This window comes from Vicia villosa, linkage group LG1, assembly GCF_029867415.1.
Source record: "Vicia villosa cultivar HV-30 ecotype Madison, WI linkage group LG1, Vvil1.0, whole genome shotgun sequence".
In the NCBI taxonomy this organism is placed as follows: domain Eukaryota; kingdom Viridiplantae; phylum Streptophyta; class Magnoliopsida; order Fabales; family Fabaceae; genus Vicia; species Vicia villosa.
In genome coordinates, this window is record NC_081180.1 from 209,668,227 (window position 1) to 209,682,859 (window position 14,633).

Sequence of the window (14,633 nt, forward strand, 5' to 3'; positions counted from 1 at the left end):
GTCAAGGATTATGGTATGGAGAACAACAAAAATGTTGTCATAAAGAAAAATGAGGCAAAGAGAATGGTGATTAAATGTATGGAAGGATGCAATTTTCACATGAGAGTTAGTAAGAGGGTGGGGAATCAATATTGGCAAGTGGTTAGTTTAATTGATGAACACAATTGTGCTAGAACTCCATATAATAGACAAGCAAATACTACATGATTGGCTAAGAAGTTTGGCCACATTCTGAGGCACAACCCTGACATGAAGCCAGCAGGATTGATTGCCCAATCTCTTGATAGATGGGGAGTGAAGTTGTCACATGATCAGGCTTATAGAGCTAAAAGGAGGGCCATGGATATGTTACAAGGGGCTGGTATGGAATAATTTCAACATTTGAGGAGATATGCCCAAGAATTGTTGAAATCCAACCCTAACAGTACTGTTGTGATTAGGTGTGCTGACTCAAATGAAGTCCCTGTCTTTGAAAGAATCTATGTATGTCTAGAGGCTTGCAAGTATGGCTTTGCAAAATTCTGCAGGCCATTAATAGGGTTGGATGCTTGTTTTTTGAAAGGTGATTTTGGAGGGCGGTTGATGGCAGCAGTTGGGTGAGATGGAAATAATAGGATTATGCTTATTGCATATGTTGTGGTGGAGGCTGAGACAAAAGATTCTTGGGATTGGTTCATCAAACTTCTATTGGAAAACTTGGAAGCTATAAACTAAAGAGCCTATGCTTTTATCTCAGACCAACAAAAGGTACATTCAAACTTGTAATTATTTATCATGTTTTGAATCTTAATTCTGCCTATGTTTTTATCTCAATGTAATACTTCAAATGATTGTTTTCATTATATGGCAGGGATTAATACCAGAAATTCAAAGTGTGAGTGCTCATGTTGAGCAACACATATGTGTGAAGCATCTATATGGGAATTGGAAGAAGAAGAATCCTGGTCTTGAATTCAAAGAAGTTATGTGGAGTGCAGCACGAGCTACAACTGTACCATCATGGGAAAGGGCGATGTTAAATATGAAAGGCATGAAAGAAACTGCATGGAAGGAAATGGTGGATGTCTCTGCAACTTATTGGAGTCAGTCTCACTTCAAAACCTATTCCAAATGTGACCTTCAGGTAAACAACATGTGCGAAGCTTTTAATAGGGCTATTCTAGAATATAGGGATAAGCCAATAATCACTCTTTTGGAAGGGATTAAGCATTACCTTACTAAGAGGATAGCTAAGATGAAAGAGCTAATGAATAGCTACAATGGTGATATATGTCCTAGAATACAATTGGTGCTAGAAAAAAACAAGAGGAATGCAGCACATTGGACTCACACATGGCATGGTGATGATAACATGGCCATATATGGTGTCGCTAATGGAATTGACACATATGTAGTTAACCTCAAGCAAGAGACTTGTGCATGTAGGAAATGGGATTTAACCGGCATCCCTTGTAGCCATTATATCACATGTATTTGGCAAAACAAGAAAAAACCTGAAGACTATGTATCTGAATATTACAGGTAAACCATTCTATCACAAGTATTTAACTTAATATATGTGTATCTTAATCTATGTGTGTTTGACTGTTACAGGAAGGACAGTTTCAAGAGCATCTACTCACACATCATTTACCCTACTAAATGCCCACAATTGTGGCCTTTGGATAACCAGTCCACTATGAATCCACCAATTATGAGAATGGCCATAGGTCGTCCCAAGAAAATGAGGAACAAAGCTAATGATGAACCAAGACTAAAGCATGTACTGCCTAGGAAACTTGCAACAGTCACTTGTCATAAATGTGGAGGAATGGGACTGTCACACCCCAAAATTTTCCAATCACATTTTTATACTCAAGCTCATCCAAGTATCAACAGCTCAAGATCTAAATGGATGCACACTCTCCTAAACAAACAACCCACAACTAGGGTTTTTGCTTCTCTTCAAGAAAAATCAAGTTCTGACAATTTAAGTGAACCTCATAAACTCTCATATACCTTAAAGGATCCTCATGCCAACTTTCAAGCTCTGATTCACAAGATTGCTTAAACAATTGCTCAGAAAGTCAATAGTCGACTAGTTTGACCTAAAAGTCAACTGTGGTCAAAGTACAGTCAAAACTCCTGATTTTTTGTCAACAACCTTATTTGGAAGTATCATTCACCATTTGATCAAGGATTGATCATGATTCATCAGGGGAAGATCAGAAATCAACAAATTCAAAAGTTTCTAAATTAGGGTTTTTATAGGAGAAAGTCAACTGAACTTTGACCAGCCATAACTCCTACATGGAACATCAAAAATTTCCCATCCAAAGCTCATTTTGAAGTAAATTGAATTCCCTACAATTTTGTCTCTCACAAGCCAAGTCCAAAAATGCTCCATTTGAGAGGTATGAATCAAAAGATTATAGGTCCTTTTTGAAAGTCCACCAAAAGCAGTTTTTTGTCAAAGCCAATATCATCAAGATAAAATCCTCAAATGGAAAAAAGCTTCCAAAGTGGCTTGTAGAGGACATCTTGAGATTTCCAGAAAGTCCTAAAACACCTCCATATGATAAATATTGAATGAGTTATAACTTGTACAAGTTGGGCAATTTTGAGAAAATGCATAAAAGGCAAAGTAATGAAATTTGATGTTTTGAGCTATTGGGCCTAGCTTTTTTACTTTAAACTCATCCATGGACTAAGTCAAGACCTCTAAGTCTATTATTTTATTTTTATGACTTTTATTTATATTTATATGGATTTTTATTCATTTAAATGATAAATAAATAAAATAAAATATAAAATAAATAGATAAAATCATAAAGGATGGTTTGAATTTTTTTTTTAAGCAAAAGATCAGATTTAAGAGAGCAAAAACGTGTGGAGATTGATTGGCAGCTTGATTGGCTTTATTGAGCACCAAAATAGAAACTTTCAATATCTTTCAATATATTTTCAAAATCAAACACCAATCTTGTGATTTGAAGAGATTTGAATCCAAATTGCCTGACCTAATTTGTGTTCTATATATTTGTAACTCGTGCGAAAGCAAAAGAGGAGGATTGGCAGCCGAAGAAACCCCTAACTCGTGTCTTCAAAAACCAAAGGAATTTCAAAATCAATTTGAAGTTTCAGGTCAATTCAAAACATTTGAAAGGTCCAAGAACGTTCCTTGAAGATTTCTGAAGTGATTAGGATCATTACCAAGCCTCCAGACATCAAGAACACGCGTGTATTATTCTACGGTTTGTCATTCTCTTTTTTCGTTCGATTAGCATGATATAAGCATCTTTACTGAGATTTGATTGCATATTCCTATTTGCTTTGATGCTCAGAACGATTCTGGAAACGTAATTGTGTTTTTATGCCGGTATAAATGAGATACCATTGTTAGGTTTAAAGCTCTCGGTTTAGGGTTTCTTATAATAGGTAAAATCAGAATAATTCATGAAGCTCATCGTGTTTAGGGGATGTTGGACGAACACACTCGCATGTTCGCGAACTATTTCTTTTGCTTGTATGCAATTTTGTGTGTTACAGGTGAATTGGCTATGAAGGAAAGCGCTGGTAATTCGTAGCAAAATCATGGGGTGAATTGCAGACCTCGTGAGGAAGACGAAGACGTGGCAAGCGATGGTTGGCTCATTTAAATTTGGGCGCACACTTTTGTCCAATGAAATAGGTTTCATATATTACTTTCCAATTGCGTTTGGTTTACATGTCATGCAGGCGGCTGAGTTGGGAAAGAATTTACCTAGGGAAGCTAGGAACGTGGGTTCGAACCCTCGCTCCAACTTCTATTTTTTTTGCATTTACATGTTTTCCGTTCCGGTGTGTATTACACGTGAAGGCTTACGATGCACCACCAATGATCCGGCCATTAGATCTCCACCAATCCAAGATCCAACGTCCAGGAATCTGCAGCTCCACCATGCACCCTCAGACCTACACCATACCAGATTATAAGCTAAGATTTCTGATTTCTTTTATTATTATTTATTTTTCCTTTTTTCAATATTATTCATTTGTTTTAAATAAAATCCTTTTTAAACTTTCTTTTCTTCATAAAATCATTTTAATTAAATAATTAATTTGATGATGTTTTTTAAATGATTAAATTAACTGTTTAATTAGATAAATGTTTTATTAATTAATTAAAAATGCATATTACGTTTAGGGTTATTTAATCAAATGATTAAATTAATTTTGTTTAATTATTTAATTAGTTTGATATTTCTTTTAATTGATTCAAATGCATATTAGGGTTAGGATTATTTAATCGAAATTTTATTCTTTGTCGATTTAATTAATTAGGTTAAAAAACAATAATTAATTAATTTGTTTTTTATTTATTCTGTTAATCATAGTTAACTTGTGTCCTAATCAGGGTTTACGAGGTTTACCATTCGATCAGTCATACAGTGAAAAATTTCTTTTTCTTTGTGCAGTTTTTTTCAGGGTTACCATCAGGGTTCTTCCGACTACGCGCCACGCCAATCAAGAAGCTAAGTCCTGATTTCTTTATTGATTTAAATATTTATTTTTGCCTTATAAAATATACATTAGGGTTTGCCCCCGCACTGTTAATGAACTCCTCCTACAACTCACCCTTTGTTGTTTATTTTTCCTTTTCCAATTTTCAGGGTTAACCAGCTGGTCAAAGCTCAAATGTTCGGTAACCCTAAAACCCATCTTTTTTTATTTCCTCTTTTAATTATTACTTGTGTCAGACTTATTGCTCTATTGGGGTTTTTATTTTATTGCTTTTCCTCCCCTTCCCCATGGTTTATTATGTAATTGCTCCTGGACTGTATTGTGTGGCCTTGAAGGCACTTAACACTGTATTATATCATTATTGCATGGTTAGTAATTTAGGGAGTGTAACCTCGAACTGAATTTAGAATAACTATTTACAAGATAATTTTCTGAATTAATCACGTGATTGTGCACCCACACACCTTTTATGGTAACCCCTCTTGTTGCCTGTTGCCTTGTTGCCTTGTGTTTTTTTAGTGCAGAATAGCCAAGTCCCTCGAATACGAGGATACCTCAGCAATGTTGCCCTCGGTTCATTCTTAAGATCATAAGTCCCAATGATGCTGCCTTCGATTCGCTAATATGATCTCGTCCCTCGAAATTGCCTACGAAATGCTGAGGTGTCCTCTGGTTGCATAATAATGATGACTATTCTGATCCTTCCCTTAGACTACCTGCCCTTCTATGGCAGGGACAGTCTTATGGCGAACGATAATTGCGACGACCCTTCAACCTCCAAATGAAAGGACTTCCTACCTCCTATGGTACGGATAGCCTTGAAAGGCTAAAAGAATATTTTTACAAATATCAAGGTAATTTGCCCTTAATTGCATGCTTTGGTTTAAATTCCCTTTTCTACTCTTTTCTTGAAAAACTTCGATAAGGCTACGCTCATTTACGAGCTAAAGTCCTTATTTTCTTCTTCTACATTTCTAAACTTTTGGTTTCCAAAGAGCAAAGCAATTAAGAGCCCACGGAAAACCATGGATGCAAAGGGTGCCTTACACCTTCCCTTTATATAAATTACCCCCCGAACTCAGTTTTCTTTTAAAAAGGTTTTTTCTGTTCTTTTAGCCTTTCATTAATTTGGATAAAATAAAAGTCGGTGGCGACTCTTGCTTACCGTACATTTCGATAAAGTCAGTTCACCGTATTACAGGGACACAACAAAAGAAGCTGCAAAGGCAAGACAGCTGCTGATAGAGCCATCCCAAAAGGTGGAAACAAGAAGAAGATTGCTTGTGGACAGAAGAAGAAAACAAAGCCAAATGAAGTTGAGATTGAAAACTCATCCCAAGCACCAATGGCTACACAACCATCTCAGCAGTAGTGTTTAGAAGTTTATTAAGTTGGTATTTTGGTTAAGTTGGTATTTTGGTTAAGTTGTATTTTGGTTAAGTTGTATTTTGGTTAAGTTGTAATGAACAACCTGGTTAACTTGTATTTTGGTATCCAATTCTGTAATGAAGTTACAAATTCTGTTATGCAAATTAAATGAAGTTGGTATTTGGTATCCAATTCCGTAATGAAGTTGCAAATTCTGTCATGAAGTTGATATTTGTTATCCAATTCTGTCATGAAGTTGGTATTTGTTAAATGACCTGTAATTATGTTAGCCAAATATATCATGACCTACAAATTAAATGACCTGTAATTAAGTTGGTATTTGGTATTGTTATCCAATTCTGTCATGAAGTTGGTATTTGTTAAATGACCTGTAATTCTGTTAGCCAAATCTATCATGACCTACAAGTTAAATGACCTGTAATTCTGTTAGACAAATCTATCATGACCTACAAATTAAATGACCTACAATTTGGTATTGACCTACCTGTAAATTAACACAATTCATCACCTAGCATAACAGATAAACAGATTTGTGACATACACTGCAAATTCATTTCACACCTTATCATAACATATAACATTGATATTGCAGAAACATTACAATAGTCTTCCTCATACAGATAGACTGATACTAATACTAATGCTACCAACACCCACTGCAAATTACAACAACAGATGGAAAACACCCACTGCAAATAACAACAGTGGACTAATACTAATGCTACCAACACTGCAAATTACAACAACAGATAGACTGATCCTAATACTACCAACAAAACAACAATAACAATCAAAATCTTCAAATGCTTGATCTTCATATTCAAATCATTAATCTTCTTATTCATCTCATCTTCTAGTTTCTTCCCTTCTTCAATTGTCACCTTTGCACTATTCAGTCTCTGACTCAGTGTAGAAATCATATCCTTTGCTCTTGCTCCCATCTCTTCGTCATACCAAACAAAATGGTTGCATCGTTTGTACCCTTGGATCTACATATGATAGGATACGATATGATTTTTCAATGTTTAGAAGAAAAGAAGGAAAAGTTGATGGAGTTTGGTATAAACTAACCTTGTACATCCCACACCCGTAAAAACGGCGTCCTGGGTTAGCATCTGTCCATGAAGTCATCAAGGGTGCATCCAGACCACATCTGCATTCTCCATGGACGAAGGAAGTTTTACTACGATTACTTGCTACGGAACAACGGGACATGGTCAAACGAGACATCTCTTTGGTTCAGTGAAGAAGAATGGGATTACAGGCTAACTGAAAAGAAGGGAAGAATGATTCTACTCGTATGAAATTAGGGTTCATAAAGGGAGAACACATATTTGGAATTTGTTTTAATTTACCAAATTTCAGTATTTATTAAAATGGAATAATATAATTAAAAACATCGGGTTGACTGATTTAATGACGTGGCAGCGTGTTCATCCTTCCATGTCATCACTAAAACATACCACATATGCAGTTCTGGTGGGGGACTCAAAAATTGCCAAAAGTTAGTAAGTGTGGGGACTAAAAGGCTGAGTTTTGTAAAAGGAGGTTCAAAAGTTCAAAACCATGAAAATAGGGGGGGTCAAAACTGCATTTAAGCCTTTTATAAATATCTTTATATTTCAAAAGTGCATATCCGAAGACATTAAAAAGGGTGATTTCGGATATACATCTCTGAAATCTTTTTTTTCATTTAAAAAAAGTGTTTTCGGAGATGCATCTCTGAAATCACCCTCTCGAAAATACTTCTCCGAAATCACCCTCTTCTCCGAAAACACCTGTGTTTTTCTGTTAATTCAAAAGAGTCTCCTCCTCTTTTCATTCTACCCAAAACACAAATTTTTCAACACAACACTCATTTCTTCCAACTACTACACAAACGAAACTTGCTCTACAACTCATTCCAACTATTGACAAGCATTCAAAGTCTCATTCAACATCAACTCCAATCATCAACAAATTGTAAGTTCTCTTATTTTTATTTCTAGGTTGTTTATGTTGTTAGGAAACTTATAAATTAGCAAAATGTTATAGGGTTAAGTTATTGTATGTCAATGAGTGTGTTTAGATAGGAAAAAATGGATTTTGAAGCATTTAGGACAAGAACTGGGTTTTTGTAGAAATGGAGGACCGCAGGTGTTTTCGGAAGTACATTTCCAAAATCACCTCTGACCAGTTTCGGAAATGCACTTCCGAAATGTAGTCTGAATTTTTTATTTTTTTCTAAATTGTTTCAACGTCTTACCAGTTTCAATTTTTCAGGAAAATGTCAGGAAATAAGGCACGACTTAGACAAGGTAAGGAGACCCAGACGACATCGGCTCGACGCGAGCGGGCTGCAAAACTAGCAGCGACACAGGGACAGGGTCGAGTACGAGTACCCGTCCAAATGGATGAGGCGCCTGTAGGTTCCTCATCTGGATCGAGGAGTTGGCTGATTCGGGCGTCTTTTTCCCGTGAGGATGAGGAGGAGGTGGGATTTGAGGAGGGGGAGTTACCCGATGATCACCCTGAGCACGACGAGGATGATGTAGAGGAGGAGGGCTATCCGGGAGGGCCTGCAGACACATCTGTGTTGATTTACTACCATTACCACATCGCTCGACGTGTTTAGGAGGGAGAGGTAGTTTTTTAATTACACTTTATAATTTAACCGTTTTTTATTTAGGTTTTTATTCCACTTTCTCCTAACGGTGTAACTAATAATGTTTTTTGTTTTTATTTTTGTTATGACAGGAACGGGCGACCATAAAATCCGTGAACCATGCGCGGAAAATATTTGATCTATTTAAACCACGGGCTCAGTGGTTTAATGATGATGTAGCTGGGAGCGGGCTTGGTGGGTTATACATGATCGGATATAGTACCATCAGCCACGACATGCAGGGGGCTTTTGTCGAACGGTGACACAAGGAAACGTCTTCTTTCCACTTTCCTGTTGGGGAGTTGACGATCACCCTACACGACGTGGCCTGTCTGCTCCACCTGTCGATCAGAGGGAGATTACTGAACCATTCTAGGATACAGAGGGTTGAGGCCATATAGTGGATGGTGGACTATCTCGGTACAGACCCAAACATGGCAGCTTATGAGTGCAGAGCGACGAGTGGGGCGCATATCCGGTTCTCTAGCTTGAAAGAGCTTTATGAGAACCACTTGGTGGCGGCAGCGGAGTCCGAGTCGGAGGGTGACGGGATTTTTGTTGAGTATCACCGTGGTTGCACTCTACGGTGTTGGTTCATGTTCTTGGTATGCTCTGCACTCTTTGTGGACAAAAGTGCAACCAACATCGACATGACTTATCTCCGATACTTTATTGACTTGACTACAGTTCACGAGTGGAACTGGGGGGGGCGTCATTCTGGTATACCTATACTAAAAGCTAAACGAAGCTTCCATTTGGAGGACCAGACAGTTGACTTGATCTTGTACACTCCTTACAGTACGTTTCTTTTTAATTACTTCACATTTAATTATGGTTCATATTTTTTAACATATTATCGTATTTGTGTTTCAGGGCTGGATCATCTCATACTTCCACCGCATCCACGACTTCGACAATGATCTTATGTACGATGACACCATGTCTAGGGCCGCACGATACGTCCTCCAAATGGGGAATAACAAGGTGGGATGCACTGTTCATGATGACACCCATTGGACACCCTTCACTGATTATGGTAATGTTATCCCATTTGACCGTGTCGCATTATATACTGGATGGTTGGCATGTGGGACCAATACCATGGTCAAGTATCTGCCGGAGCGGTGCATGAGACAGTTTGGACATGTGCAGATGATACCGAGGTCTCCGTTTGAGGCTGCTCCCGAGTAGGCCTCACTACTATATTTGAGGATTGGGCGCATCATTTGGTGCCTGAGGAGTATCGACGTTTGGTGACCGCCTAGAGTTGGCACTGTGTAGATGGGTACGTGACATGGTTTTATTGGGTGTCACGTCCTTTGATGACACCTGATACTCCTGGAGATCCACCTAGGCTAGCACATGAAGAGATCTTGAAGAACCAGCAGGCCGAGGATGACCATGCCACTGATCTCCTGCCAATATGTCAACAGATACAGATGCTTGGGCAGGATGCATTGGACAAAGGTATCATTAGGCAGGGCGGTCTAGAGGCACTTGCCATTGTGGAGAGGATGGTGAGTGACGCGGCCAGTGCGGCGGCGTATAGGAGGCAGAGAAGGTTGCAAGGTGTTCGCATTAGGCATACTCAGTAGCAGTTGCCTATTTATGTTTTATTCATGACTTTTTTGTATTCATGTTGTAATATTTTGACACTGAGCACTTACCCGTACAACTATTTTTGTATTTATAATATTGGTATTTTATTCTAATTTACGTGTTATATTTTGTCGATTCTGTTATATTTTGTCGATTAATGTAAAATATGGGATTAATCATTGTTTTGAAAAGAAAAAGAAAAACTGAGAGCATATTTCGGAAATGCATCTCCGAAACTGGTCAAAGGGTGTTTTCGGAGATACAACTCCTAAATATGCTCTAAATGTGAAAATGGGTGATTTTGGAGATGCATGACACTCTCCACAGCTAAAATATATAACGTCATTAATTATGTGGCTTTCTCGACATCTGCAACCAACGAAGCTCAGTCTCTTGAAATATCTCTAGTCAGCTAACTTCCCGAAGGTTTCTCCATGAAGCCACGGCCCCTATATTTTCTCAAAAGGGAGTTACAATAATCATCTATAAAAAGGAAATCTTCCCGATATGATTTTATTTTCGCATTCAATTTGTACTTTCGAAGAAGCAAATCCTGCTGATATTTATGGAGGATTGCAGACTTGAAGTTCCATATTATTTCCAGTTTCCAATTTTAAATTCCAGATTTCAATTTAATTTATATTTATTGTCTCTATATTTAGTAGTCATGCTTGAATTCATGTTTTGTTACTGTCATTGTATGTTTGTGTTCTTGAACTTTTTCCCTTAAAAAACACCAATAATGCACTCAAAACATCTAACAATGATCGAAACTCGTAAAAAGGGACTTTTCCACAAAAAGATAAAAACCAAATCCTTTCTTTTTCTTTTGCCTCATAGGCGTCTAAGGGAATGTTATTTCCGCTCGATTGCATCGTAGGTCGTCCCTTATGCAAGAGCGTAGACCTTAACGCCACCCAATTAAAAAACACCAAAACAAACAGAAACATTTGAGCCGAGCTACGGTAACTCTGATTCCTCAAAAGGATACGTAGGCAGCAGGGTAGGGTGTTAAAAGGGTAAGTATTTTATTTATCGTTTCCTTAGGGATTGATGCGATACTACCGTTGTTCTACAGTTTAGTGTATTTTGAGTTAAGGTTGAGTAATAATTGAAGGATAGAAAAACACTTAGAAAGAGGGGGTTTGAATAAGTGTAGCTTTAAAACTTGTAAGATAAAAACAATTTGCACAATGATTTTTATCCTGGTTCGTTGTTAACTAAACTACTCCAGTCCACCCCCTTGGAGTGATTTACCTCACCTGAGGATTTAATCCACTAATCACACTTGATTACAATGGTTTTCCACTTAGACAACTGCTAAGTCTTCTAGAGTATCCTGATCACAACCTGATCACTCTAGGAACAAACTGCTTAGACAACTTCTAAGACTTGCTAGAGTATACTGATCAACAACCTGATCACTCTAGTTCTTACAACTTAATGTAAACAAATTCTTTTAAGAGTTACAATGCTTCTTATAAAGCTATTATCACAACTGTGATTTTCTCTTAAGTTTAAGCTTAAATCTCACTAAGATATTACAACAACGTTTCTGTATAATGCGCAAGTGTTGTAATTCGTAAGTTGTAACCTTGCTTCTCATCAGAACTTCATATTTATAGGCACTTGAGAAGATGACCGTTGGGATCATTTAATGCTTTGCGTATTCCGTACAGCATTGCATTTAATGTTTCACTCTTTTGTCAACTACCTCGAGCCTTGTTTTCGCTGTGTCTACTGACGTTGCCTTTAATAGCTTCTAACGTTCCTTTTGTCAGTCAGAGTAGCCTGCCAGTCTAGTACTTGCTTCTGATCTGATGTTTGTGTAAACAACGTTTGAATGTCATCAGAGTCAAACAGCTTGGTGCAGAGCATCTTCTTGTCTTCTGACCTTGAAGTGCTTCTGAGCGTGATACCGTGAGAACTTCAGTGCTTCTGCTTCTGATCTCAAGTTCTTCTGATGCTTCCATAGACCCATGTTCTGATTCTGCTTGACCATCTTCTGATGTCTTGCCAGACCATGTTCTGATGTTGCATGCTGAACCTTTTGAGTCAGTGCTTCTTGCGCTGATTTTGTGCATACTCTTTATATAATTCCTAAAATGGAAATTGCACAGTATTAGAGTACCACATTATCTCATACAAAATTCATATGCTTGTTATCATCAAAACTAAGAATATTGATCAGAACAAATCTTGTTCTAACAATAATTTGGTAACATCAAATGTAAAGAGCATGAAAAGTAAATAAAGACAATAAAATAGAGTTGAAAAACGATTTGGTAAAACTGTGTCAAGATTAGTTTTTGTTAACTTGCTTTGTATATACTCTAATAATCATCTATATGAACCTATTAATGATTAATACAACCACGTATCCTCTCGATACTGTTTATCTCTAAAGCAATATCGTAAATATTATCATATTAACCGTCAGATGATCTCTCATGCTGACAATCAACATAATAATCTTTAAAACTCAATACAAGTGATTATCAACTCACAAATCTATCTCTAGAGTTTGTTTATTGATAGATGAATATCCTTTGGGTCAAGATTTGAAACATATCTCTCAATAGTGCATCAAAACAACATATAAACATGAATAACAAAGATATTCACCATATATTAATCATCAACAAGGTTCATACACGAAAGATCAAGCAAAATACATACTTTGAAAGCTAACTACCTCTAATCTTGACACATGAGAAGTTTAGCTCTCCATAGCTTCAACAACAAACATCAAAACAAGATTTTCTAGCATAAAAATCCAAAGATGGTGAAGAAATATGCTTGAGAAATCTTGAATGACTTATGAGTTTTCTTCTTCTTCTCTTGCCCTAGAATGTGGTTGGTTGGTTGAATGAGAAAAAGATAAGGATGATACATAAAAATATATCCAAGTGCCTAAAATTAGTGTCACTCAAAAAGTAGTCCCGCTTAGCACACAGAGGGCCGCTTAGCGGACTAGAGAAAATATCTTGAGTCACTAAGGGTCCGCTAAGCGGAATGAGACCGCTAAGCGGAACTGAAAACTTGGTTCACCACTGGACGGCCGCTTAGCGGAACAAGAAGCTTGGTTCACCACTGGAAAGCTCGCTAGATGGCTGCTTAGAGGAACTTGCTGAACATAACTTCATCAAAATGGCTTCAAACTTGCTCCAAAGTGGTATCGTTCATAACTTTCATCCAAAGCTTTCCAAAATGCAAAATAACCTTCAAAACAAAGAAGAAAAACTAGTAAATTACATATTTACTATCAAAACTCGATTTTATTTATTTACACGATTATAAACGTAATTGAATCAAAAGTAAGGAAAAGAGTTATCGAAATACCACAAAAGTTATTACCAAACTACCCACATTTTGGATTCTAACAACTCTCCCCAACTTTGACCTTTGTTTGTCCTCAAACAAGAATAACTAAACAAGCACACAAATTATATTTACAAGGGTTAGCAACATAAAGAGAATGGTTCAAACTTGACTTACATGCATGCTCCATAACCATCCCTTTCTTGTGTAAGATCAAAACATGAATATGAATTAAGTTCTAAACACAAAACAATTCAACACACTTGCATTTATCAAAATGATGTTCAAACTTGAATCACCTACAATCAACTTCAAAAATGAAGGACAAAGTGCCATTATCATGTTAGCACAAAGGACTTATCACTCTCCGTAGCAATTGTGCACATCCAAAACAATTCATACATTCATCTAAACTAAGCACAAAAATGATAGAAACAAAGATCACGAGGACTTTTTCGGTTGTAACTTGGCTCGGTTCCAAACAAGTGACATTTTCTACACGGCCAATGAATCGAAAAGGGACGATAGCATGAAGAGCATTTATTTATTTACAATATTTACACAAAAAAAATTTTGTTCTCCATTTTGATTTTGAAATAAACTACAATGCATTATTTCTTTTGTCTTTTGATTTTTCAACACATTGAAATTTTTCTTTTCTTTCTTTTTCATTATTTCTTTGTTTACTCTTTTCTTTTCTATGAATGCATTGTTATACCACCATTTCCTTTCTTTCCTTTTCTCAAGTAAGCCCCTCTCCCCAACTTTGAACAATTTAATACATCAACACAATTATACTCTTCAATTAAGGTTTAAGTGTAATTGGGTTAAGTGTCTACCAAAGAAATTTTTTGCAAGTGAATCAAGAGTTTCATTTCTATTCTTTTCATCAACAAACTCAATAAGTGGTATACTTACTAGTTTGTTGGATTTCACTTGACTCACTTAACAAAATCAAAATTTAAGGCACACAATTGGTTTCAAATGATCACACTCTCACATGTGGCCTTTTAGGAAGGTGGTTTTTCTCGCAATACAAAAAGAAATTGCCTCGATCATTTCTAAGTTCTAACATTTCAAACAAAGCAGATTAAGCATGAATCGTCCGAGTTAGGAAAATTGCTAGCACACACAAAAATTATAGTAAACAATGGAAAGTCCCCTCATATATGTGGTTATGTCCTAAATTGATTCAAAT

General features: G+C 36.8%; 1 protein-coding gene across 1 annotated transcript; it reads left to right on the top strand.

The window, feature by feature from the left end:
• The first annotated feature begins 249 nt into the window (after positions 1-249).
• LOC131594286 (uncharacterized) lies at positions 250-5,854 on the top strand. Its single transcript, XM_058866375.1, has 5 exons — positions 250-361; positions 737-747; positions 851-1,521; positions 1,594-1,762; positions 5,684-5,854. The coding sequence occupies exons 1-5, from the start codon at positions 250-252 to the stop codon at positions 5,852-5,854; spliced, it is 1,134 nt and encodes a 377-aa protein (XP_058722358.1).
• Positions 5,855-14,633: the final 8,779 nt, after the last annotated feature.

Bases quoted from the DNA above. Each gene is read 5' to 3' on its own strand.
- LOC131594286 (XM_058866375.1), top strand. From the start codon at position 250: ATGAAGCCAGCAGGATTGATTGCCCAATCTCTTGATAGATGGGGAGTG. The intron at 1,522-1,593 runs GTAAACCATTCT...TGACTGTTACAG, and splicing joins TATGTATCTGAATATTACAG to GAAGGACAGTTTCAAGAGCA. The intron at 1,763-5,683 runs GTACTGCCTAGG...ACCGTATTACAG, and splicing joins ATGAACCAAGACTAAAGCAT to GGACACAACAAAAGAAGCTG.